This window comes from Ictalurus punctatus, chromosome 3 (genome assembly GCF_001660625.3).
Source record: "Ictalurus punctatus breed USDA103 chromosome 3, Coco_2.0, whole genome shotgun sequence".
Taxonomy (NCBI): domain Eukaryota; kingdom Metazoa; phylum Chordata; class Actinopteri; order Siluriformes; family Ictaluridae; genus Ictalurus; species Ictalurus punctatus.
In genome coordinates this window covers 25,858,492-25,883,899 of record NC_030418.2, presented here as the reverse complement: position 1 = coordinate 25,883,899, position 25,408 = coordinate 25,858,492, and the positions used below count along the sequence as shown (strand labels likewise).

The 25,408-nt window shown below is 40.1% G+C and overlaps 1 protein-coding gene across 2 annotated transcripts; it reads right to left on the bottom strand.

The window, feature by feature from the left end:
• Positions 1-1,022: 1,022 nt before the first annotated feature.
• Positions 1,023-25,116, bottom strand: si:ch211-51a6.2 (neurotrypsin). Of its 2 annotated transcripts, none has more exons than XM_017463575.3 (14): positions 24,666-25,114; positions 22,615-22,657; positions 18,722-18,964; positions 17,356-17,494; positions 17,069-17,247; positions 14,961-15,108; positions 11,403-11,581; positions 10,368-10,509; positions 9,268-9,482; positions 7,820-7,961; positions 7,324-7,602; positions 6,774-6,896; positions 5,574-5,854; positions 1,023-5,442 (listed from the first exon to the last, which is right to left on the bottom strand). In XM_017463575.3, exons 1-14 carry the CDS (start codon positions 24,720-24,722, stop codon positions 5,129-5,131), a joined length of 2,484 nt encoding a protein of 827 aa, XP_017319064.1. In that variant the 5' UTR covers positions 24,723-25,114; the 3' UTR covers positions 1,023-5,128. The 2 variants fall into 2 exon arrangements, with proteins under 2 accessions (XP_017319064.1, XP_053535786.1); XM_053679811.1 differs by lacking the exon at positions 1,023-5,442 and adding an exon at positions 6,054-6,138 and having other exon boundaries at positions 5,655-5,854; positions 24,666-25,116.
• Positions 25,117-25,408: the final 292 nt, after the last annotated feature.

Genomic DNA, 25,408 nt, shown 5'->3' with positions numbered 1-25,408 from the left:
GGTAGAATATGTATGAAATACCAGGACAGGGCAGAAAAAGGAAGCTATCAGTGGCTGCAGTCAGATTTCTGAGAAGGCAGATTGTGAAAAACCTTCGAGTGAATGCAAAAAACCTGCAGCAAGACTTTGTGGCAATTGGCACTGAGGCTTCGGTGAGCACAGTAAAACACGTACTAAACGCAGAAGGTTTCCATGCTGGAACTCCAAGATATACACCACTACTGACCCAAAAGCAGAAGAAAAGTCAGCTCAAAATCATATAAATAAGCCAAAGTTTTGGGATTCTGTATTGTGCACGCAAACAGAGGGCCATTGCTCATGAGGAATGGGCTAAGATTCCTCAGGAATGCTGCTAGAAGCTATGCGTCAATGGTGACTTGGTGGTTAAAGGCTCTGGGTTACTGATCAGAAGGCCAGGAGTTCAAGCCCCAGCACTGCCAAGCTACCACTGTTGGGCCCATGGGTAAGGCCCTTAACCCTCAATGGCTCAGTTGTATAAATGAGATAAATGTAAGTCGCTCTGGATAAGGGTGTCTGCCAAATGCCATAAATGTAAATGCATCTCATTTGCAGCAGGTCATAACAGCAAAAGCATGCTCTACTATGTACCTAAGATGCTTGTCATGAAGGGGATGAATAATTTTGAAACTGGAGAAGTCATTATAAGCTGCATTTTCAGTTGAATTTGGGGAAACCACTTGAAGCATTTGTTGTGTTAATCTATTTCAATTGTTTTTGTTTGATTTGTTCATTTCAAACAGCTGAAAGTCTGTATTTTGACAATAAACCTGATTTGCAATGGGGGTTCAGTAATTTTGACTGCAGTTGTGTGTACAAATGTACAGATGTTATATCTATTCATAGCTCAACAATGAAACCTTCAGGTCTGAGTTTATGAACTTATGATTCTGTCATCTGTCCTTTTTTGTAATTTGTACTTTTATAGGACAGTGTGTGCTTAGTCTATCTACTTTTAGTTTCTCTTCAAGGCATTTCAGGAAAAAAGAAAAAGAAAGACAGAGTAAATAATCCACCTGGTTTGTGTTCATTACACCAGCCACTGTATTTGGCTGATGATTTTGTGTTACAGATATGTGTCAGGTGAAGCAGGCTGCAAAACCTAAATAAAGATCCAATTTGGAGGTGTTTCACTGTGTGTAATGTCACCGATACACTATATGGCCAAAAGTTTGTGTAAATTTGTTCGTCCCACCCAGATGTGGTTCATCCCAAACTGTTGCCTCAAAATTGGAAGCGCACAATCTTATAGAGCAGGGGTGTCCAATCTTATCTGGAAAGGGCCAGTGTGGGTACAGGTGTTTATTCCGACCATGCAGCATCCGCACCCGAGTCTGCTGAAAGCCAAGATTAACTGATTAAACATAAAACAGATGTGGTTTCTGCTAGATTAGAATGAAAACATGCATTCTCACTGGTCCTTTGCGGATAAGCTTGGACACCCCTGTTATAGGATGTTTTTGTATGCTGTAGCATGTAGCATTACAATTTCCCTTCACTGGAACTTAGAGACCCAAACCTGTTCCAGCATGACAATGCCTCTGTGCAAAAATCTGAGATCCATAAAGATGAAGAATGTTGTAGTGGAAGAACTCAAGTGACCTGCACAGAGCCCTGACCTTGAGTCATCCCCTGAACGCCTTTTGGATGAACTAAGACTCAGACTGTGCACCAGGCCTCCTCTCTGGACATCAGTGCCTGACCTCACTAATGTGCTTGTGGCTGAATGTGCACAAATCCCCACAACCACACTCCAAAACAGTGGAAAGCCTTCATAAAAGAGTGATGGTTATTATAACAGCAAATGATGGATGTTTAAAAAGGATGTAGGAGTGTTATAGTCTGGTGTCCACAAACATTTGTCCATATAGTGCAGCATGCATAAATCTATAGTCTGGGCTAGAATGAATTTAGCCCCAACCTTGCTTCTACATATTATTCAGTCTATTTTTCTTACAATCTATCATTGTTGCGCTTGGTTCCACAAATATCCAAAATTATCCACCTTCTCTCACTCACACGTATCCTAGTTAAAATTGTGGTGGATAGGGAGCCTGTCTAGAGAACACTGCACATGAAGCAATTATACACCCCGGAGGAAACTCCAATCCATGGCAGGTTACCATGCATTATTTTTTACTCTTCAGGGAATCACACACACACACACACACACACACACACACACACACACACACACACACACACACACACACACACACACACATGTTTTTGTAAAGTGTGGAAATCCAACATAAATATGCAGAGAATATAATGTAGAAAGCCCATATTGGGCAGGAAGGTGTAGTTTGACAACCACCAGTCAGCATATGAGGATCCTGCATCAGCCTGATGGTGATGCAGTAGTGCAGCACTTAACCTATATCTCATGAGCCACAAGACCGACCGTCAATCTTTTTAACCCAGGAATATTTCTTGCCTAAACACACACAAGTAGCCATTTGTATCATTAAACTCAATACCCTTTTGAGCTAATTTGTTTAATATGCCAAACCTACACCAAATGTACTATCACAGAGCACAATGCATACTCAATATTATCAACAATCAAAGTACCTAAACCAAACCCATACCCACGTTTAATTTCACATAAAACAATTCCCTAGAACATGTCCAAGTTCTCTCTGTACAATGATAGAAAATGGTACAGGTTGCCCACAAACACTTCATTTTTATTTGCTCAACTTTACCAAAATGTTACTTGCTCTATCACTATTGATTAGCATACAATAATAATCACACTACAGTGTCCAACATAATACACTGACCAAGTAGCAGTTCCACAGATAATATGGTTTATATGTCTGATGTTTATGTAACATTATGGTGCATTACAATGGGTTATATAATAAATAACATAATTCAAAATCATCAATTGGCAGCAGAAACAGTTTTGCATTGCAATAAAGACTGATAATACTGTACAAATTGTAGCACAATGATGGTGCAATATTATGTATGGCTCGGAAATGAAATAAATCAGTTTTCTCTGAGCAGAATCAATATCTCAACATTTCCATTCATGTGTTCCAACTCCAACATAATGTTCCTAAACCGGTTAGAAGAAATCAAATAACCAGCAGCTGTGTTTGTATTAAGGACATGTCCACACAGACACACACACACACACACACACACACACACACACACACACACACACACACACATGGAATTGTACTGTTTACTGTGCTCCATCTAGCTATGCAATATTTAAAAATAATTTATCAGATGTTATTTTTATCAAAACAAGTCCAAATGCAGTGTCACACATTGGATGTTGAGTTAGTAGCCTAAATTCTCCTATTAAAAATGCATAGACATGCTAATTCAGTCAAGGCAACAACAAACAGACTTTGTTATCTATATAATTCATACTGTAACATAAACGTTTGATGTGAGAAATGTTTATAGTGAGTTAAGTATTATCTTGTTTCTCTGTACAGCACATGTAAATCCATACAATTAAATCACATGAAACATTGAGCGTTTAGACACAAGTCATAAATAATGAGTCGATAGTTTTCAACTGCAAAGAAATAATGTTATTAACCATAGCAGGGAATTCTAATTAATGTTTCTACTCCAGAACATGTAATGAAGATTATGTTCCGGTTGTGTTTCTCTTCCTAGCAAAATGTTGGACTTTTCCGTTCTTGTTCATTACTTGAACTGGTTCTGAGCCAGAATGCTACAGTCTTAAGCGTACGGTTTTCTAGAGGCTTTTCTTAGGACGGAAGACTCTCATGGCTACTCATGGTTTTATAAACATTATACATTTAACATACCACGTAAACATTCACTAGTTGATTTGATATGATGTTGCTTCTGCACCATTAAGCAACATCGTATGCACTTTTTAAAATTGCACTTAGATTTTTTTGTTCATAGACTTCATTCAGAGATTCAGAGACTTATTTGTCATCTTGCCACATCTCGGTGGCATCGATAAAAGAAAGCTTCAACATGTACAAAAATGATATCAAGCTCTCACAGGGTAAGCTCCCCTGGAATGTCAATGCATTGAAGCAATTAATGTAAATATCACCAGCATATTCTACAATATTCCGGCATTTCCGACTACATCTATAGCATATGAGTAATTACCACAGACAAGTATGACAACACTTCTCACAGTATAGGGAAATGGGTGGAAACGCTTGTCTATAGTATTAATCATATGCTGAAGATGTGGTGGATAGAGACAACAACAACCCCATACTCCTTTGAGCTGTTTGACCCACAATACTAAATAATTTAAATATTTAGAAAAAATTACCTGCAATAATGCCATGCAGTTTAGTGCAATATGGTTCTAAACTCATACTACATCTTGTCCAACAATGCTACACTATATGGCCAAAGGTTTGTGGACACCTGACCATCACACCCTAATCTGTTCTTGAACGTTCCATTCCAATGGTCCCTGCTTTGCTGCTATAACAGCCTCAACTCTTCTGGACTCTTCTCTTTTCCACTAGATTTTAGAACATGACTGTGGAGATTTGTGCCCATGTCAGTTGAGGAGGCCTGGTGTGCTGTCAAAGTTCCAGTTCATCATAAAGGTGTTCAGTGGGGATGAGGTCAGTAGGGTCTGTGCAGGCCACTCGGTTGACACCAACCTTGGCAATCCATGTCTTTATGGAGCTTGCTTTGTGCACAGGGGCATTGGTTTAACATGCTGGAACAAATGTAGGTCATGCCCCTTTGTTCCAGGAAAGGGAAATCCTAATTCTACAGTATACAAAGGCATTCTAGATCATTATGTATTTCTAACTTTGTGAAAACAGTTTGTTGAAGACTCACATGATGCGTACTTTCCACATACCTTTGGCCATATAATGTAATTCAAATATGAGGATTCAGCACATTCAATATACATGTACCTCAATCAAGAATGTCAATCAGACTTTCCACATGGCTCTTCCACAAGTCAAAATAAGTAGGAAAAACATGGCATGAGGTGAGCTACTGAATGAGGAGGACAGGCTTGCTGTCCTGACAAGGAACCATGGTCTTAGTCCTTTGAGGCAACTCATATTTTAAGCACGCTATATTAAAACACACGAGTCATAGTAATATTCTATCCACAGAGTTAGTCAGTACCCAGGGTGACCTTATCAATCCACTTTAGGAACCTGCTCACTCGAGTGTATACCCCAGGATAGCTAGGGTTCCCACAGCCATGACCCCAGGAAATGACCCCAGTTAGAGTCCAGCGCCCGCCTTCACCCTGGCACACCAGCGGGCCACCACTGTCTCCCTGGCAACTGTCCACACGACGATGATTTGACAGGCTGCCAGCACACAGCATGCGGCCAGTGAAGCGGCTGCCGTAACGTTTTTTGCATTTCCAGGATGGCAGCAAGGGAAGCCAGGCCTGCAGCAAAGTACGTGAGTACTCAGAGTCTTAGAGAAAAACAGAACGAGAAGACAGGTTATTCCCTTTATGCAGTATATTTACAATTAGCTTTTTAGATTTAATTCTCATCAGTTGAGTTGCAATCAGAGACACAAAATCAAGTCAGAAACTCACATACCTGTAACTCCCCAGCCAGTGATGACACACGCAGCAGGTCTCTTCGTCTTCCTGTCACCATAAGTAGGAAGGCAAGCAGCGTTAGTGTGTGGGTTGAAAGATACACAGTTCCCATCTGTGCCCTTCAGCCTCACCAAGGCAATGTCGTACTCCCAGCCCTGGCTGAGGTACTTCTTGTGCATAACGATGCGCTCAGGAGAGAGAGTGCGCTCAAAGTCATCCCTTTCCTCAGTGTGATAATCTCCCAACCTCAAAACATATCGTGAGGGATCTGAGCCAAACCTGAGGAAGTGACAGGATGTGGTGTGGTTTAAAACAATCAGATTCCATTTTCCACAACAAATTATAATCTTACCACTAAGTAATCTTAAGTGTGGTGTTGACCCTGTTTATACACATGACAGCATGATTCATTTATGAGTTTCAGCAGTGATTGGCTAATCTGATAGCATTAAATTCATACTCATGTTCACTCACTCACTTTCAGTAACTGCAGCCTATCATGGGAATACTGGGTGTGAGGCAGGAATAAAGCCTGGATAGAATGGCAGTCCATCTTAGGGCACCTTGCACACATATTCACAGACTTATTCACACATAGGAGTGATGTACTGTATCTACCTATGAATCTAACTACTCGCATGTTTTTGGGAGGTGGGAGGAAACCAGAGAACCCAGACAAACTGAGAGGCGGCAATGCTACCCACTGAGCCACAGCACTGCCTATGCTCATGTTGTTATATCAAAATAAATAAGTTCATTAGGATGTCTCTGACAGCAACAAGTCTAGTCCTGTTGTTAAGAAGCTGTTGAAGAAAAACTATTTTGATCTTGCTGTGACCTTGTCCCTGCTTGGATTAATTCTAAAATCTAATCAGTTCATCTGTTGGTTACAATGATAATTCCTTCTAAATCCTATTAACATTGAACCACACGTTCTTGTGATATCACACTAAAGCGAATCTTGGACAGACACAGGGATGGATTGATGAATGGATGTATGGATGGATAGACACACGGATGGACCAATGGCAAAAATCATACGTGGTCAAAAATGGGCCTTGTGTTCCTGACAATTAATGTGTAAGTAACATCTCTGTATGACAAACAGTAAGGAAGCTACTGAAGAAAAACTATTTCACATGCTGTGATCTTGCCCCTGCTTGGACTTATGCAAAACCACTGGATGTCTCCCTCTTACCTCTTAAAGCAATGAGCCGCAGTGACAATCCAGCAGGAATTGATGAGAGTGGCTCCACACAGCGGATGGTTCCTTTTGGACTGAGACTTTAGCCACAGAGACACCTGCCATGGCCAGTCTCCTCTGCAGAAAAAGCATTCAGATTTTTAATGAACTAACTAACTAAAATACACAAGTTTCAGCCAACATAACCTTTGTCTGTATGACATCTGGAAGACTGTGGATTTGAGGAGTGGGACAGAAAGCTTCTTACTTATATTTTCTCCTAAATATGGATGTTGAGCTTGGCAAAATGCAAAACATTCAGAAAGTATGGTAAAAATCTTCAGTACATTACAGCCATTCCAGTTTTCTCTTCATATTGCCTAGACAGAAAGCAACTCTTTCAACAGGATATGGAGGAGCATGAGTCACCTTTATTGAATACAATAACTGCAGGAACATGACAACACAAGATTAACTTCCTTCTTCTAGGACAAGGAATCCAAGTAATACAACCCCCTCTTCTCACTGTAAACTTATGGTAGCTGAAGCCATAAAACTGAGTTACCTAAGTGACTTGTCTCCTCCAACGATCCTCCTCCTACGGCGCTGTGTGTTGGGCCTCAGGCCGCATGACTGGGTTGCTGTCGAGCTGTCGGCTACTGGCTGGGACACGTAATCGCAGATGACCCCTGCATCCTCACTGTGCCTGCAGTTATGTTTGTCTAACCCGTCAGCTAAACACTCTCCCAGAGACGACTCTGTACCCACACACCTCACATTGTCCAGGTGGATTGGACCCTGGCCCTCGCCAAAATAGGCCATAGAGCGGGCTTTAGATACCCCACTGTTTGAAGAAAGCAAAAACGTTTAAGCAATTAAAATATGGGAAGAATACACTTAACTCATGATAAAGTAAAACAGACTAATCTAGTCCTGAGCATTTGTCTGAATGGCAGAAAATCAAACAGATAAACAAAATCCACCAAGTAGCTTATCATGCATAAATATTAGCTAAGCTGTAAAGTGTTTTCTTTTGTATTGTGATTGACCGAGCAACTCACACAAAGCCCAGCTGCCTACACACTACTGCAGCACTGATGTCATTCCAGCCATCATCACACACACTGCCCCACTCGCCGTTAATGAAGACTTCCACACGACCCTCTTTACGGCTCTCTCCATCCACCAGCCTTACCAGGGGACCTGCAAAAACATCATGAACAAACTAGAGCAATCATTCTTTAGTCCAAGATTTGGGAGTCCCATGTGTCTATTATTACATGCTCTAAAGCTTGTGAAGAAAATCATTGATGAGCTGTCAGGTGAATCATGGCAGAGAGGAGTTACTGCCCTTTCAGGAATTTTAAAAGATTTAAAATCTCAGACTTGATAAAAAAGGAAAAGAAAACATGAAATGTGATATGCATTAGAGAGGCTGTATTAATATGTTTTTTCTTTAAAAAAAGAAAGAAAATGCCTTAAAAGCTTCAGAATCTTGTGTCTTGGGTCTTACTTTGAGAAGCAAATATACACATTTTACACATTTTTCATTTTTTCCCCCCATTTTTTCCAGATCTGGAAGTACCTTCAAATGCTATCTTTATTTATTTATTTGTTTATTTGTTTAAGATTTTCCAGACCTTTCCAAATCTAACGTATTGTAGAGTCACCACACCTTGGTAAAACTTTAATCTGCATACCCATCAGCCCTGGTGGTTGCTCAGTTATCTGATGGTTAATGTCCTTGTTCTATTTTAGTTTTACTAAGGAGTCACCACACTTTTAATCTGCATACCCATCAGTCCTGGTGGTTGCCCAGTTATGTGATGGTTAATGTCCTTGTTCTATTAAGCATTTGTTGTCCAGTAAGAAGTGTGTTGTCTAGTTGCTTGTGCTGGTGTCATACTGGCACATTATTTTGTGTTTGTTAGTGTTCACTGTCCAGCTAAGACTGTTCATTTTCAGTGCCAATTTCCCTCATTGAAAAAACACAAGTGCATTCTTTTAACTATGCTTCCTGGTCAAGTTACTTTCTCACAGACCTCACAATATGGAGAGATTGCACCGGAAATTCAGCGCTTGCCTCTGACCTATTAGTTCCACTGAAGTAATTAAGTAACTCATAGCAGTTACTGAATCAGCTACATGCTGAGTATAAGGGGTTAATCCTAGTGGACGCTGTGTTTTAATGTTTAGAGCATCCTGACACACACTTTTAATTCAGTGTATTTTCAATTTAACTGTAAGGAAAAATGTTTAAAATCATACTGGGGTTTAACAGATGATAAGAAGAAATACCATTTGTGTTGTAGTTTGTTAAATAGACCTACACCCTTTTTGAACCCATTAAGTTTTCTTTGTCCCACTGGAGTAACCCTTAAAGTTTTATGTAAACCCACACCAGTATTTTCCTATCTGAAATGTTTCCAAGTAGAACCCTTGTTGAAAGTCAAGAACCCTTATCATGAAAGAATCCTTAAAGAACTCCTGAAGTAGTCCTGAAGGTTACCTGAGACTGGAAGAACTGCAGTAATGTCATCGGTATTTCCTTCTCTCTCACAGCGTATGGCCACATCTTCACTGTGGGAGCAGTCGTGGCGTCCCCACTCTGCATGCCTGCACTCCAGCAGGGAGTTCTCTCCCCCCTCACACCTCACCTCATCCAATAGAATAAGTCCTGTGCTGTCCCCATATGCACCATCTGGAGCTATTTCTGCATGCCCTCTGTTGGACAAAAAGCTCCATTACTGCAGCTCTTATCAAGAAAAAAAATCCTTTATAGAGTTAGAAAAGTATCAAAGGGTTGAAAATGTTACAGTCTGTTAAGTCTGAATGAGATGTCATGCACTGTCTGCCTATATTATGGGAATTCGATAAACTACAAAAGGTGTTTATCAGTCCTCCAAATGGAAGTCAACTGACCCGTACAGTCCACGTCCATTCCAGATGTCAATCAACTCAAATTTGAAACAACCCCACGTTCACATTAACAGTGACAAAGTGATAGGTGACCATTCATTTTTTATGTATATGAATGACAGAGCCACAACTTCACCAAATGCGACAGCAAAAATATGACATGCAACATTTGAAGCAAGATCTATGCAAATGAAGTGGTAAAGTAACAAATCCAGAAGAATGGCCCAAAGAATCAAATCCAGAAGAATGGCCCAAAGAATCAAATCCAGAAGAATGGCCCAAAGAATCAAATCCAGAAGAATGGTCCAAAGAATCAAACCCAGAAGAATGGTCCAAAGAATCAAATGATTCTTTGGACCAATTCTATGGTGTATGGTCTGACATTTCTTCAGTTCCCCACATACAACTTTAGTTCTTACTTGCAATTAGTTCCCATTTACTCCCACATCCTGTCATATGCAACTTCTCATCAAATATGTATAGAGACACTTCTAAGTAACATAGATCATTGGTGCCTCTGGTATAACCAGTTTGCTTTTTGAAACTGCTAATCTGCTGAACAGTGCAAGCAACAACAGCAGGGGGCAGTAAACACTTACAAGAAACCACAAGTAACTTGTTGCTTGCTAGTTTGAACCAAACTAATGAAACTAATTTTAGTGACCACTGCTTTGGAGTCTTTATGCCCACCTGAAACCAAGCTGCCGACAAACCACCTGGGCATGTTGCTCAGTCCAGCTGTCATCACACACTGTGCCCCATTCTCCAGCGTGGTACACCTCCAAGCGTCCTTCCCATGGAATATCTGCTCCCACCAGACGCACTGCACCGTCTATAACACAGTTTAACACCTCAGCTTTAACAGCTGCGACTTTACTTATACGTGTCATGTAAATGAGTGTGTGCGCCTATCTTGAAGCATGGATTCGGTTCCATGTCAATCTGTTATCCATGTGTTGAAATTATGTAGAGCATTGGTTTTTAACACAGTTGTTTTTACAGATGTAATCCATTATTCAGCACATGGAGAATTTGACTAATAGCTGACAGAGGGTCAAACGTCATCAAGTTCATGCATATTGCTCTGAATCTTACCAAGAAGTGTATAGAGGTCATATTTGGAATAATTACATTTATTCCATCAGAGAAAATGACTCAGAAACATGTAACCTGGTCATGGTTGTGATGGATCTGGAGCATGTACAGGGAACACAGACAGGCAGGAATATACCAGTTCCAGTAGAACTAACACGCACACATACACACACACACACACACACACACACACTTGCACGCACACTTATTCACTGGCATGTTTTTGCGAGGTTGAAGGAAGCCAGAATATGAGGAAATCTATTATAGTCACTGATCTGCATGCATACACCAATATCAAAATGGTTTGACCTTTTGTAGGACTTTAGATATTTTTTCAAAGTTAATATTGATTTCATTGTAATTATCTGACTATTTAATTTGATTTTTAATTGAATATACATTGTTTTATTCATTGTAGCTATTCACATTATTTTACCATAGGTATCTTATATTTCATTTAAAATTTTGTGTTAAACTGTTTATTATTAAAATCTTAATGTTCATATCAACTGGTGATGTAAAAATGAAGAAAAAGACCAAACATTACATGACTGGGATCCCCTCTGGTGTAATATATATATATACATATAAACACTGCAGTTTATTGTATTTTTGTTGTGTTGTTTTCACCTGTATATGGGTTACAGGACACTCCAGCGTCCTCCATGTGGTCACAGTTGTGCTGGCCCCAGGGTGTGTGAGGACACTCCTCCAGAGAGAGCTCATTTCCTGTGCACTGTACCCCGTCTAGCAGGATGGGCCCAGCACCGGGGCCAAAATGAGACCACGACCATGCCTTTGGCACACCACTGTATTCGCAATTACACAAAAAAAACACATTTATTCCGAAAATCATTTATGTCCGTCAGGAGGTTGGTGAACCATGCACAATTTTTAGGAAGTTTAAGAAGCATGGATTTCCTTATTATGGATAAGTACTGAAAAATACAATGCAATTTGATCAATTTGACAATTTTACAAAATCTAAATTCTAGAAAAAAGTCATATATAGAGATATTTACAGAATAACATAACACTGAGATTGTGTTGGTATATGTGCATGTGTGTGTGTGAGAAGCTGCTCCTATCTCCTATGATGCTTAGGAACTGACAGCATCAGTGACTTGCTCTCTGCATCATTCATTTAACAAAAGCTCCAACCTACAACCAATCAATCATTCATGACTTGCTCGGCTTCATTTATATTAATAAATCTCACTCACACTGGGTGCGTGTGGGTGTTTTCTTGACTAAATACCACCATCGCAGGGCTCATAGGTCATAAAAATGTCACAACATAACATACAATGGATATAAAAAATGTATACATCCTGTCAAAATTGGAGGTATTTGTGATGTAAAAAATGAAACCAAGATAAATCATGCAAGATCATTTTCCATCTTTAATGTGATAGAGCAACCAACAACATTCAAGTTCAAAACAAATAGAAAAAGTTTAGGACAGAAAAGCAAAAGAAAAAAAAAACAATAACCTACTTGTATAAGTGTGCACACCCTTATATAATGGGTCATGTGACTGTGTTCAGAATTATCCACATTCAAATTCAATTCACATTTAAACTCATGTTCAAAAGTCATTATCATACATCTGTCATCAATGAAGTGATTCTGATTAACACCTAATAAAGATCAACTGTTTCTTACTGCTGAAGCCATGGTCCACAAAGAGCTTACAAGCATGTACTGTACATGATCCCACTGTTGAGAGGTATTCAGGAGAGGGTATAAAAGAATTTCCAAAACATTAGATGTACCATGGAACATTGTGAAGGTCATCATCAACAAGTGGAGAAAATGGGCCACCACAATGACATTACCAAGAACAGGATGTCCCTTCAAAATAGACAAAAGGACGAGAAGAAAACCTATCAGAGAGGCTGCCAAGAGACCTACTGTAACATTAAAGGAGCTGCAGGAATACTGGCATGTATTGGTCACTCCCTGGATGTCACAACAATCTCTTGTATTCTTCACACGTCTGGGCTATGGGGTAGGGTGGCTAGACAGAAGCCCTTTCTCATAAAAATGACCCCCAAACATCCAATCCCACCTAAACTTATGGTCTGATGAGACCAAAAGTGGAATAAAATTGCCAAATCAAGATGTGCTAAACTGGTAGACTCTTTACTCAAAAGACTGACTGCTGCATTAGAAGCAAAAAGTGATTTAAGAAAAAATTAGTTAAGGGCTGTATACACTTACACAACCAGGTATTGTCATTTTATTCTTTTTCCCCCTTCTAAAAAGGTATCTATCTATCTATCTATCTATCTATCTATCTATCTGCTTTTCTGCTCACCATGGTTGTAAAGAGTGATTGAGTTACTATATCCTATAGAGATCCAATCCAGCCATTTTCCTCTGACCTCTATTAACAACACACCGTTTCAACTGTCGCTCACTCAGTGTTTGCTGCCACCACCATGCTTCACTGTAGGGATGGTATCGTCCAGGTGATGAGTGGTGCCTGGTTTTCTCCAGACATGACGCTTGCCATTCAGGCCAAAGACTTCAATCTTTGTCTTGGTCTTGGTCTGAGAGTCCTTCAGGTGCCTTTTGGCAAACTCCAGGCGGGCTATCATGTGCGTTTTACTGAGGAGTGGCTTCCGTCTGGCCACTCTACCATACAGGATTGATTGGTGGAGTGCTGCAGAGATGGTTGTTCTTCTGGAAGGTTCTCCTCTCTCCACAGAGACATGCTGGAGCTCTGTCAGAGTGACCATCAGGTTTTTGGTCATCTCTTCTCCCCCGATCGCTCAGTTTGGCCGGGCAGCCAGCTCTAGGAAGAGTCCTGGTGGTTCCAAACTTCTTCCACTTTTATGGATGCCGGAGGCCACTGTGCTCATTGGGACCTTCAATGCTGCAGAAATGTTTCTGTACCCTTCCCCAGATCAGTGCCTCGATACAATCCTGTTTCGGAGGTCCACAGACAATTCCTTGGACTTCATGGCTTGGTTTGTGCTCTGGCATGCATTGTTAACTGTGGGACCTCATATAAACAGGTGTGTGCCTTTCCAAATCATGTCCAATCAACTGAATTTACCACAGGTGGACTCCAATCAAGTTGTAGAAACATCTCAAGGATGATCAGTGGAAACAGGATGCACCTGAGCTCAATTTTGAGTGTCATGGCAAAGGCTGTGAATACTTATGTACATGTGCTTTTTTTGTTTATTTAATAAATTTGCAAAGATTTCAAACAAACTTCTTCCACGTTGTCATTATGGGGTATTGTTTGTAAAATTTTGAGGAAAATAATTAATTTAATCCATTTTGCAATACGGCTGTAACATAACAAAATGTGGAAAAAGTGAAACGCTGTGAATACTTTCCGGATGCACTGTACATACATATACATACTCAGCAAAAAAAAAAGAAACGTCCCTTTTTCAGAAGACTATTTTAAAGATTATTTTGTAAAATCCAAATAAGCTTTACAGATCTTTATTGGAAAGGGTTTAAACGATGTTTTTCATGCTTGTTCATGAACCATAAACAATTATAGATTGCACATGTACCTGTGGAACAGTCCTTCAGACTGTTTACAGACGAACAGTTTACAGGCGGTAGGCAATTAAGGTCACAGTTACAATAACTTAGGACACTAAAGAGACCTTTCTACTGACTGAAAATCACCAGAAGAAAGATGTCTAGGGTTCCTGCTCACCTGCATGAACATGCCATACATGCCATGCCACATGCAGGGAGGCATGAGGACTGCAGATGTGGCCAGAGCAATAAACTGCAATGTCTGTAATGTAAGATGCCTAAGATGGTGCTACAGGGAGACAGGCAGGATAGCTGAACATCTTTGCATTGAAAATTACATGTAACTATGTGTCCCCCCCAGATGTGATCGAGAACTTGCAAATGCCTTGGTGGAAGAGTGGAGTAACATCTCACAGCAAGAACTGACAAATCTGGTGAAATCCATGAGGATGAGATGTACTATAGTACAGCTGGAGGCCACCACATACTGACTGTTACTTTTGAAATCGACCCCCCCTTTATACAGGGACTCATTATTCCATTTCTGTTCAGTTCATGTCTCAGTTGTTGAATCTTTTTATGTTAATACAAATCTTTACACATGTTAAGAAATTTTCTGGAAATTACATATGTGCAATATTGGAAAGCATTCTGACATGTTAAATTACTGCTACTTACCCTAGTCCAAGCTGTCGACAGACCACCTCGGCATCAATGTCGTCCCACTGGTCATCACAAATTGTGCCCCATTGGTTGTTATGATACACTTCCACTCGTCCCTCAAAGTCTTCCTGGCCTCCCACCAGCCTCAAGGGAATGCCATTTCCTAAAACAGTGAACAAAACTAGCAATAAACACACCTGCACAATGTTCCAAATCTAAAATATATATGCTTATTGTGTTTTGTATAGACACAAAAAGCCTGTTTTACAGCCTGTTGATATGTAACAGACACCAGACTGGTCTGACATCATTTATGCAGGATACAAGTTCCAGGATTCAGGTCTGTTAAAAAACAAAAGCTATATTGAGTCCTGAAAGTCTGTATGTTTGCATACAGGGGAGTAAAATATGATGGTTCACTGCAAGGGCCTCCGAGTTCCCCAGTTTCTTTCAGTCTCCTAATGTTTCTGTGAATCATTCCAAGCTCATTCTAAATCAATATTTCACAAATCTGTCCTCAGAGACACCCAGATGGTCCACACTGGCTCTTTCCCAGCTCAGAATGCATCCTAAACCAAATCATAAAGTGGTGGAAGTACAGGGATGATTCCAATTGCCTTGAATAGCCTGGGCTGCAGGGAAACCCTAGAGAATGAAAATTGTCTAGGAGAATGAAAGTTGGCCAAGGCAGGGAACTGGGTGCATTAATCTGTCAGGGGGCCTAAAATGTCAAAATGCCCCAGAATGAGTTCAGTATGCTGGAAAGTAGGACACAGCAAAAATGTGATTTATCTGGCATCTCCGAGGACCAGTACAGGAAACACTGCTCTAAATATACTTACATTTTTGCTCTAATCTGCCTCTTCAAAAACATACTGTTCACACTAGGGGTGTGTTTCTGTATCTGTTTAGTGCAACAAATATCCATCCATTTTCTGTAACGCTTATCCTTACTGGGGCACAAGACAGGGGACACACTGGACAAGGTGCCAATCCATCACAGGGCACAATGACATACATATTCACACACCCATTCATACACTACAGACATGCCTATCAGCCTACAATACATCTTTGGACTGGGGGAGGAAACTGGAGTACCCGGAGGAAACCCCTGAAGCATGGGGAGAACATGCAAACTCCACACACAGGGTCGCAGCAGGACTTGAACCCTCAAACCTGGAGGAGTGAGGCAAACATGCTAACCACTAAGTGCCTGCTACAAATATCCATATCTGTATTTGTATTTGCATTTCAACCAAAAGTGGGCATGGCCTAAACCCTCTTCTGTTGTTGTTGTTGTTGTTTTTTTTACAATTAAAATATGAATCCTACTACCAGAAACACTAGAAAACACTGAAAAATAAAACCAGTGTTTGTGAGAGTTCCTCAAACTCATGACATGCAAGAGATTTTTAATCCAACACACAGGGTTATTATTTTTGTTTGTACCAGCCTGTGATCCTAACGAATTTAGTTTGTTCAAGTTCCCAAAATGTAAACAAACTAGTAGACTAATTAAAGCAATCAGTTTAGTTACTAAGGACTGTTTTATGTTCATGAATGTGGCCTTTGAATGTCATATCTAAAAGGTTGCTCTCATCTGCATGAAAGTAAAAAACCTCCCACCCACGCAACTTTTTTTTGGTCTTTTGATCTCCGCACACCTCTAGTCTCAACCAGATGCCCTGTGAAAAATTCTGGCAAGATATAAAAAAACAATTAATACAAACAAAAAAACAATGGTATTCATATATGCATGTGTATCTCTTTAGAACACATTGTCTTAATAAATGTATTCAGAATCATAAAAATATATTTGTATTCAATTAAATCCCTACATACTAAGTAAATCCCTATGTCCTAGGTAAGTAGCGACCTTCTGCAGTGCCCTGATGAAAGCAATGAAAGTGAAAAGAAAATGTGAATGGGTGTGCAATCTTTGAAGTTACTGTGATACCCTACTCCTAAGATTAAGTTAAAATACATTTGAGACATTTTTACCCAACCAGCAGGACGTAGAATCTCACTTACAGATCGATGAAATTAAATCTGTCCTTATATAGCAATGTTATTCAATCTCTATGTGCTTTTAGAAATATTAGTATGAAGAAATCTCTCACCTGCAGGTGCAGCACACACCACTCCAGCTTCATTTCCATGATTACAGTCACCAGAGACAAACTTCCGGCCCCGGCACTCTAAAAGAGAGTTCTCGTTACCACGGCAGCCAAGTCGTTCGTAGTGGAAAAGTCCAGAGCCAGGACCAAAGTAGGAGTGCTGGAGTGCAGTACCGATTTCACTGCACAACAACAGACAGGCTGGTTATTAAACTTTTCTTTCATTTATTGAGAAGATTTGTACCATGCACACACACAAAATGAAGAGGACTAAATATGAAGGCTCATACCCGAGGCCAAGCTGTCGACAGATGACGCTTGCATCTCGGTCAGTCAAGTGTGTGTCACACACGGTCCCCCACTGGCCATTCAGGTAAACTTCCAGACGGCCGCTCTTGTTAGACCTTCCTCCCATCAGCCTGGCTGCACCTACAGAGAGTCATTTAAGTGTAAACATATCAGTGCTTTAAATATACTGTTTTTGTTTTAAATAAAAGGAGACACATTGTGCGTATGCAAATGACGTGCATATATAAAACCAACTCTGTCATTATGGCATGATAATTGCATAGAAGGTTACCTTTATTTTTCGATTAACGCAATGCAGCATACAAAATGGGTGAGATTTAAGCTTGGCAAGTAAATGAACACAAGTACATACACAGACAGGCACACACACACACACCCATTTATCCTCTAAATCTGTGATTATACAAAGTGTTAAGACACTGAAAGAGAAAGCTAGACAGAGGCAGACAGAGATAATCACTGCAAAAAAGGAGGACACAAATATCAGCAGTGCTGCAGTACTCAACATCAGCAGTGCCACGGGCTAAAAGGTGACGACAAGTCCACACAAAAACAGGTTTACCACTAATGGACTCCCAACACACAAAGCAACAGACAGTTGAAAATGTACAAAGAAGAAAAAATACAAGATGAATCAAAACATAGCTGGAGGATACATATAAAACAAAAAGAAGAGACAAGATGGAACCTTTGACTGTCAGACTCAACGTAAAATGCTTATTCACTAACAGTAATTCACAAACACTGTGGATTTCCCACCCCAACACAACTGTTTTAACTTCATGACTGGCCTGAAAATTAGCACTGGTTTGGACTGACACTATTATCAAGAAGGAAATAATACATTTTATTACACTATAGTAAGACTTTGATCAAGGGGTTAGATTAGACTGGGGCCAATGGGTGACGATAGACTGGGCGTAATAGGTGAGGTTAGACTGGGGTCAATAGTCAATGTGAGATTGGAGCAAATAGGTGATGTTGGATTGGGCCAATTGATGAGAATAAGATGGAAAACGTTTGTTGGAATGGGGCCAGTTGTGAGATTAGACAGGGTGCTGGTTAGATATGAGGCAGATGGACGAGGTTAGACTGGATTTAATGGGTAAATTTATACCGGGGCAATAAGTGAGAACTGATGACTAATGCAAGTGAGTGAAGTTAGACTGGGGCAAATGGGTGTTGGTTAGACTGGAGCCAAACTAAACAATGGAAAAGGTCAGCCAAATAGTGTTCATGCACAGGCAAAATGGAAAACTGATTCAAGAATCTGGATTAGTTCTGGGTTTACTAACAAAGAATTCTGTAAATGCATGTTTTGGAGCAACGTCGGATCGGGAGCCTCACCCTGGTGGCAGTTGCAGTAAGCCCAGCCGATGGCTCCAGATTGCTGTCTGAAGAAGCACCAGGGCTGGGACTCACGGTCAGGGTTCCTGCAGTAACTGTGATCTCCCAGCCCTCTGCCTGGGTACTGCAGCATGTAGTCAGGGAACTCAGTCCATTTCAGACAGGGAAAACCTGAGTCTGTCTGCGACATGGAACCGTTGTAATAACCCAGTAGTGTGAAACCCTCAAAGCAGGACAGAGGGCCTGAGGGAATTGAAAAAACATGTGAGTGAGCATGTTCATGCACATAGAAACCCATGTGCATGATAGATCTCATTAGCTTTCCCTTTTTTCCTGGTTGTTTGTCCTTTTTTGTCATTCTGTCTAGACATTGAGGGACGAGACACTGGACTACGATAGTGAGTCATACTAATGACTGCAGCACTGCGCCAGAGGAATTTTTTTATTCATGTAACACAACTGTGACCCTCTAGGTAAATCTGGGCTCTAGGTAAATCTAAAAAATACAGGAAGATCCTCTCATAAATTTAATGTGAAACAGACCACCAGTAAGACAATAATGATGACAATTCCCATGGCTGAGCCCCAGTGTGGCCCACCATCACTTAATACAACATTTGGGTCCTATCAGCTACATTCCTGGGAGTAATCACTGCTTTTTATTGGTGGTAGAAACCCGCTCAGTTCTCATGTTGCTCACTTGGGTTTATTATTTTTCCACAAACTTGAGTGGAAAGAAGGCCTAACAGCATGGTTAAGGAGAGACCTCTAGTGAAACCTTCTAACTCTCCCTATCTGACAGCAGCAGAGCTCTTAAAATGCAGATGTGGATGTAGCTGTGCGGATAAGTGCCAGTGGAAACACTTTCAGCTTGGACCAGATCCATGTGTACAGGGGCAGTACAGAATATCAATAACAAACTGAGATGCTATAAAACCAGTGGACCAAAGCAGCTTTGGTTAAACAACCTGAAGCATATTTACCTCTGTACGCATTAATGTTTCGTTATACATTACTGTAAAATGTAAAGGTGGATGATTTTCCACCAAGGATGTAAGCAATCAAGGCTGTCAGGTTTAGCAGAACAATATGAGAATAAAGCTGGGCCAATGCACTAACCTCTCTCTGACTGATAAAACCCAGCTGCTAAACCTCTTGGAGGGTTTCTCAGCTATGTATGCTGTACATATGTATGTTGGAAAATTATAGAAATGATGGAAAGTGCTACCTCAGAATTGTGCAGCTGAAGCTGTTCCAGGTAATGTGAGAGCAGCAGTTGCAGGTTTGAGCATGTGCTTTTAAATCTTCACCCATCCAATACTGTCTGTCCCTGTCCTTGCCTGCCAAACGTTCTTGGACATAGTTAGCCTAAGAACCTTACTTAGCTAAGAACCTAAGTCAGGACATTTTTAAGATTGATAGTTAGCTTGGAGAAACAGTGTGTCACTGCCAATTTTTCAGTTAGGCTCCACAAGTGTGACTATTCAACATAAATTTAAATATCAAGGTCTATACAAACTGTGAGTAGAAAATCAGTAGGAGGTATCTATAATTATTTTCCATTAATTATTACCAAGTCAGGAAAAAGAAAAAACATGATAATATACATATATTTATTCATTTAGCAGACGCTTTTATCCAAAGCGACATACAAATGAGGAAATACAAGCAAAGCTATATATCAAGCAGAGAACAATACAAGTAGTGCTACCATACAAGATCAATTAATTGAGTTCCAGTAGAAGCAAAGTGCGCAGAGTAGAGGTGTAAGTGCAAAATTTTTTTTATGAGTTGGTTAGGTGTTCACGGAAGAGGTGGGTCTTTAGCTGTTTTTTGAAGATGGTGAGAGATTGAGGTTGGAAGTTCATTCCACCACTGAGGAACAGTTAGTTTAAATGTTCTTGAAAGGGACCTTGAGCCACGCTGAGTAGGTATTACTAAGCGTCGGTCGCTAATCGATCGCAGATTGCGTGAGGGAACATAAGCCTTCAGGAGAGAGTTGAGGTAGGAGGGTGCTGTTCCAGACAAGGTCTTGTATGTGAGCATCAATCCTTGAATTTGATGCGGGCGGCTACAGGAAGCCAGTGGAGGGCTTGTTGAAGACGAGGCGTGCTGCTGCGTTCTGAATTATCTGAAGGGGTTTGATGGCGCTGTGTATCTATCTACATATATATATATATATATATATATATATATATATATATATATATATATATATATATATATATATATAAATTATCAAATCCATTTAAATAATACATTCAGCTCAGGTTTGTGACTAGCATGAAATCAATGAAAACTTCATGCATGATGGAGAAAGTACATCATGTACCACAAGTCACCAGTTTACACCACCTACTGTTCTCACTTGGAACAGGAAAAACAAAAATATAATGCATGAATAGAAAGTCTAATCCACCTAATCTGCATTGGAGCTTGAATAAATCCACTTTTTAACTAATTTAATAGACTTGTGTTAATTCCCAGTGTGACTACTGTTATTTAAAAAAAACTTTTTTAGGGCTTCCAAGCGGCGCAACCAAAAAGCATTTACCCCATCACTGGGAGAACGTGAGTGGATCTGGAGTGAACTTTACCAGTTTCATCTTGCGAACTCTGGGCACAAGATGGAAATACACCTAGGATGAATCAGCAGTCCATGCATTCACACTCATTCACACCTAGGGTTTTTTTGAGAGGTAGACGGAAAACCTATGACTGAAGGAGCTGTGAAGCGGCACTTCTACCCTCTGCACCACTATACCGCTGTTCAGTGAGAGTTTATTGGAAATCACAGAAACTACATAGCAGTTATAGGAGTCAGAGCTAACAAGAAATTTATAAAATGTTTAATATTCGCTTGTCAATTAATTTCCTGTTGTATAATATAAGGCTGAATACCAACTTGGAGCACGCACTTTCTCATAACATGCTTTTATGTGGGAAATACTTTGCATGCCTGACCAATCCTAGTTTGTTATTTCAGTAATCCGCAGGCTTTTCTTGCACATGTCCAATCATACCAAAGCCCAGGTCCATGCCATAATTCAACCTCCACACATCTTATCTTCTATCTTCATGAAGCAAATGTCTGAAGCAGTATCTGGGCAAAATGCCCATCCTAATTTTCATAGCATTGCAAAAATAGATAAAGAACATGAGCTCACATTCAATTCTTCTAAGTTTAGGAAATAAACTATGTCTTTAAGTATTCAAATTAGAACATTGTAAGTAGCAGAATCTGATCTGATTAAAGTGAAATGAGGAATTCTGCACTGTCTCAGCTTGATCAGGAGTGGGCAGGGTGCAAGATGGAAATACTGACAAAAAAAAAAAAAAAAAAAATAGAAAAAAGAAAAAGATCAGCATCCAGAGGCAACTGAGGAACTTGTTCAGGCTTGTCGAGAAGATCACAACCCATCAATAATATTGGCCATTCTCACTCAGTAATATTTATGCAGTCATATTACAAGCACTTTTGAATATTGTGTTTCTGTTATTAACACAACACACTTTACTGAGCTTGGGTTTATCAGTAGTTGTGCTGCAGGGAACAGTTAGCTGAAACATCATGCTGGCATATCTGTATTCTGCATTGTTGTCTTACACCAGTGCCAAGTGGGCGGTTCTGATTTTTAGCTTTGGATGACTGACAAAGCAAGCAACATTGTGACATTGCAGAGATCACCTTTCTGGATTGTTCAACACACATTTAAACATCATAATAGCACATAAGTCTCAGTCATCAGATGTGTGCCTATTGAATGGAGCTTCAGTTCTGTGCTGACAATATAAAATATAATAACGTCCATCTCATTTTAATAATTTGTTGGCAGTAAGCAGCACCATCTCGGGATTTTCTGTGCAGGATGTGTGGAGAAACAGGAACATACCTGAACTCTGCACAGTATCCAAGTGGCCATCATTCTGTGCAACCTTTGAAGATAAAAGGAATGTTAGGATATCTTTCTGTAATTATTTTCTGCTTAAGGGTTTAACCACAGTAATTAACAAAATGTCCTAGTCTCTCTTCAAATACTAAAAACTACATGTAAGAGCAGTAGATAAATATCATGTAGGATTTATCATTAATACAGCAATTGTAGCTCAGCTGTTCTTTCTAAGATTAAGGTAAAAAAGGTAGCCATTTATACACAGAACGCATAAGTGAGGCATGAATCATCTTTAGTTAGGTGTATCTCTTGCAGATGGGAGCATGCTGTTGTAGAATATAAACCTGTTTCATATATCCATGGTTCTCAACGTGGCATATCTGTAGTGTATAACCAGGGCATGAGCAATTTTATTGATTTTATGATATGATGATCACAGAGATCACTATTAACTACTATTGTTATTATAGTTGTATTTATTTTGTAGCTGTTACAGTTAAATTGAATAACATGATTTAAATGAGTTTCAAATGATGCCTATTACACTAACATTCTTATAACAAGATGTTAATTTCGTGAGACTAATGCTCAATGGATGTGATTAAATTTGAAGCTACAGCTCAATAAAATTTCAGTTATCTGTAGAAGTGCTGTTAATGTGATATGAAATATTTCTGGGGTGAAAAGTTCAGGAATAAAAGCTCTAAGTAAATGTCATGGTACATGGCTAATATTGCTTATATTTAGTGTTTGGATTAAAATGAATCTGCTGCAGTAATAATGGGGATTGTTTTTTTTCGTTTTTTTACACTGAAACGAAACCCTCCTGCGATAGAGAGCCTGGATTAATTGTGTAGAATTATTTAGTGCAGGGGGTTCTCAAATGTTTCGTAGCCAAGGGTTTATTTAACTGTAAAATAAATTCCCTTTGAGAAACTCGAACTCCCTCGAGAAAGATTTATTTCATGAAATTTATTTAAACGTGTACAGTAACATTCTGGCTATTTAGAGCCATACACCTTTCTATTCTTCAGCTTTCCATCTACACATATCACATCACTCCAAGTTGATCAATCAGACAGACTAATCAATCAGAGATCAATCAGACAGACTGATAAATGTAAGAACTCAATAAATAATATAATAACTTTGATAATGATCCACTGTGATTTCCAGAACTGTAATTAAATCAAAGCAAACAAACAATCTAACAAATAAATAATCACAGACCCTGAACCTCATCCATTCATCCATCCATCTTCTATACCGCTTATCCATTTCAGGGTCACGGGGGAACCTGGAGCCTATCCCAGGAAGCATCGGGCACAAGGCGGGGTACACCCTGGACAGGGTGCCAATCCATTGCAGGGCACAATCCTGAACCTCATTCATTTATTTATTTATTTTTGTCGTGGTACATTAGTAGTAGTAGTAGTAATGGACACATTATGATTTGAAAAAAAAAATTACAGTAACTATTGCTTTATCCTTGTCAGGGTCATGGTGGATCTGGAGCCTATACTGGGAACACTGGGTGAGAAGCAAGAACAACCTGGATGGGATGCCAGGAATGCCAGTTCATGCACGCACATATATTCATACCTAGGGGTGATTGATTTTAGCCAATCCACCTACTGACATGTTTTTGGGAGGTGGGAGGAAACTGGAGAATGTGGGGGAAACCCATGTGGAGGGAACAGAGAGAACATGGAGAGAAAGTCCACACAGACAAAAGCGCAAGCTTGAACCCGGGACCGAGAATCTGTGAGGCTATTCGCAGGACCACTGTGCTGCCAGCATTGGTCCTATTATTTTCTCAAATATTTTCAGAGAGTACCTGAAACTATTTGTATTAGGTTGCTTATTAATGTCTTCACACATGGTCTATATTTTCATCACAAAGGAAAGCTCGGCATTGTTTGATGCAACTTTGAATCTTTCGGTGACTCATCCCTCACCCTAAAATACCCAGATACCTGTCTCCATGTTCATATCTCACAGCAGTGCTCTAAAACACAGCTTTGAGAGACGGAATGATTTGGTTTACTTACTTGTCCCAAAGCAAAAAGCAAAAAACGTCCGAGTATAAGAGGCGAGAGAGTGGCCATGGTGTCCTGTCAGAGTCGGCGGTGTGAGCACCTCTCTCCCATCGCTCTGCTCGCTCAGTAAATCCCCGAATCCCCGACGATGTGGGAGCAACTAATCCGAATTCCCCACAATAAGCACAGCTGGGTGTCCTTCAGAATACAACCCTAGTTCAGGACGTCCTGCTGCTCCTGCAAGCGAAGCGCGTTATGGATCCATGCTCGTTATGGAGCGACACTAAAAAAAAACTATTGTTGTTGTTGTTTTGGTTTATTTTTAAAGAAAAGAAAGCAACAGAAAAGTGAAGTCAGCCATGAAGTCTTCCTCTCATGATAGACTACATCAGGAACAAATAGACTGAGGTGTATGTGGGAAAGCAAATCAGACAGAGAGCGGCTCACTAAGACTAAGAGGGAAAAGAGGCGAGGTTCACATGCAGACACACGTCCCTCCCTCTCCACGAAACCACGGTTTTCATTACAGGTGAGATTAAACAGCTGTACGAGTTTCATTTCACCTGTCAAAGGACTCACAACAGAGCAAAGGGCAAGTTAGTAGGCAGATCCAACTGGAGACCAGCCTGGAACATATACTACACCTAACACAGAACTAATTAAACAGCTATACTAATTTCATTTCCCCTGTCAAAAGACCTATAACAGAGCAAAGGGTAAATTGGTAGGCAGATCCAACTGGAGACCATCATAGA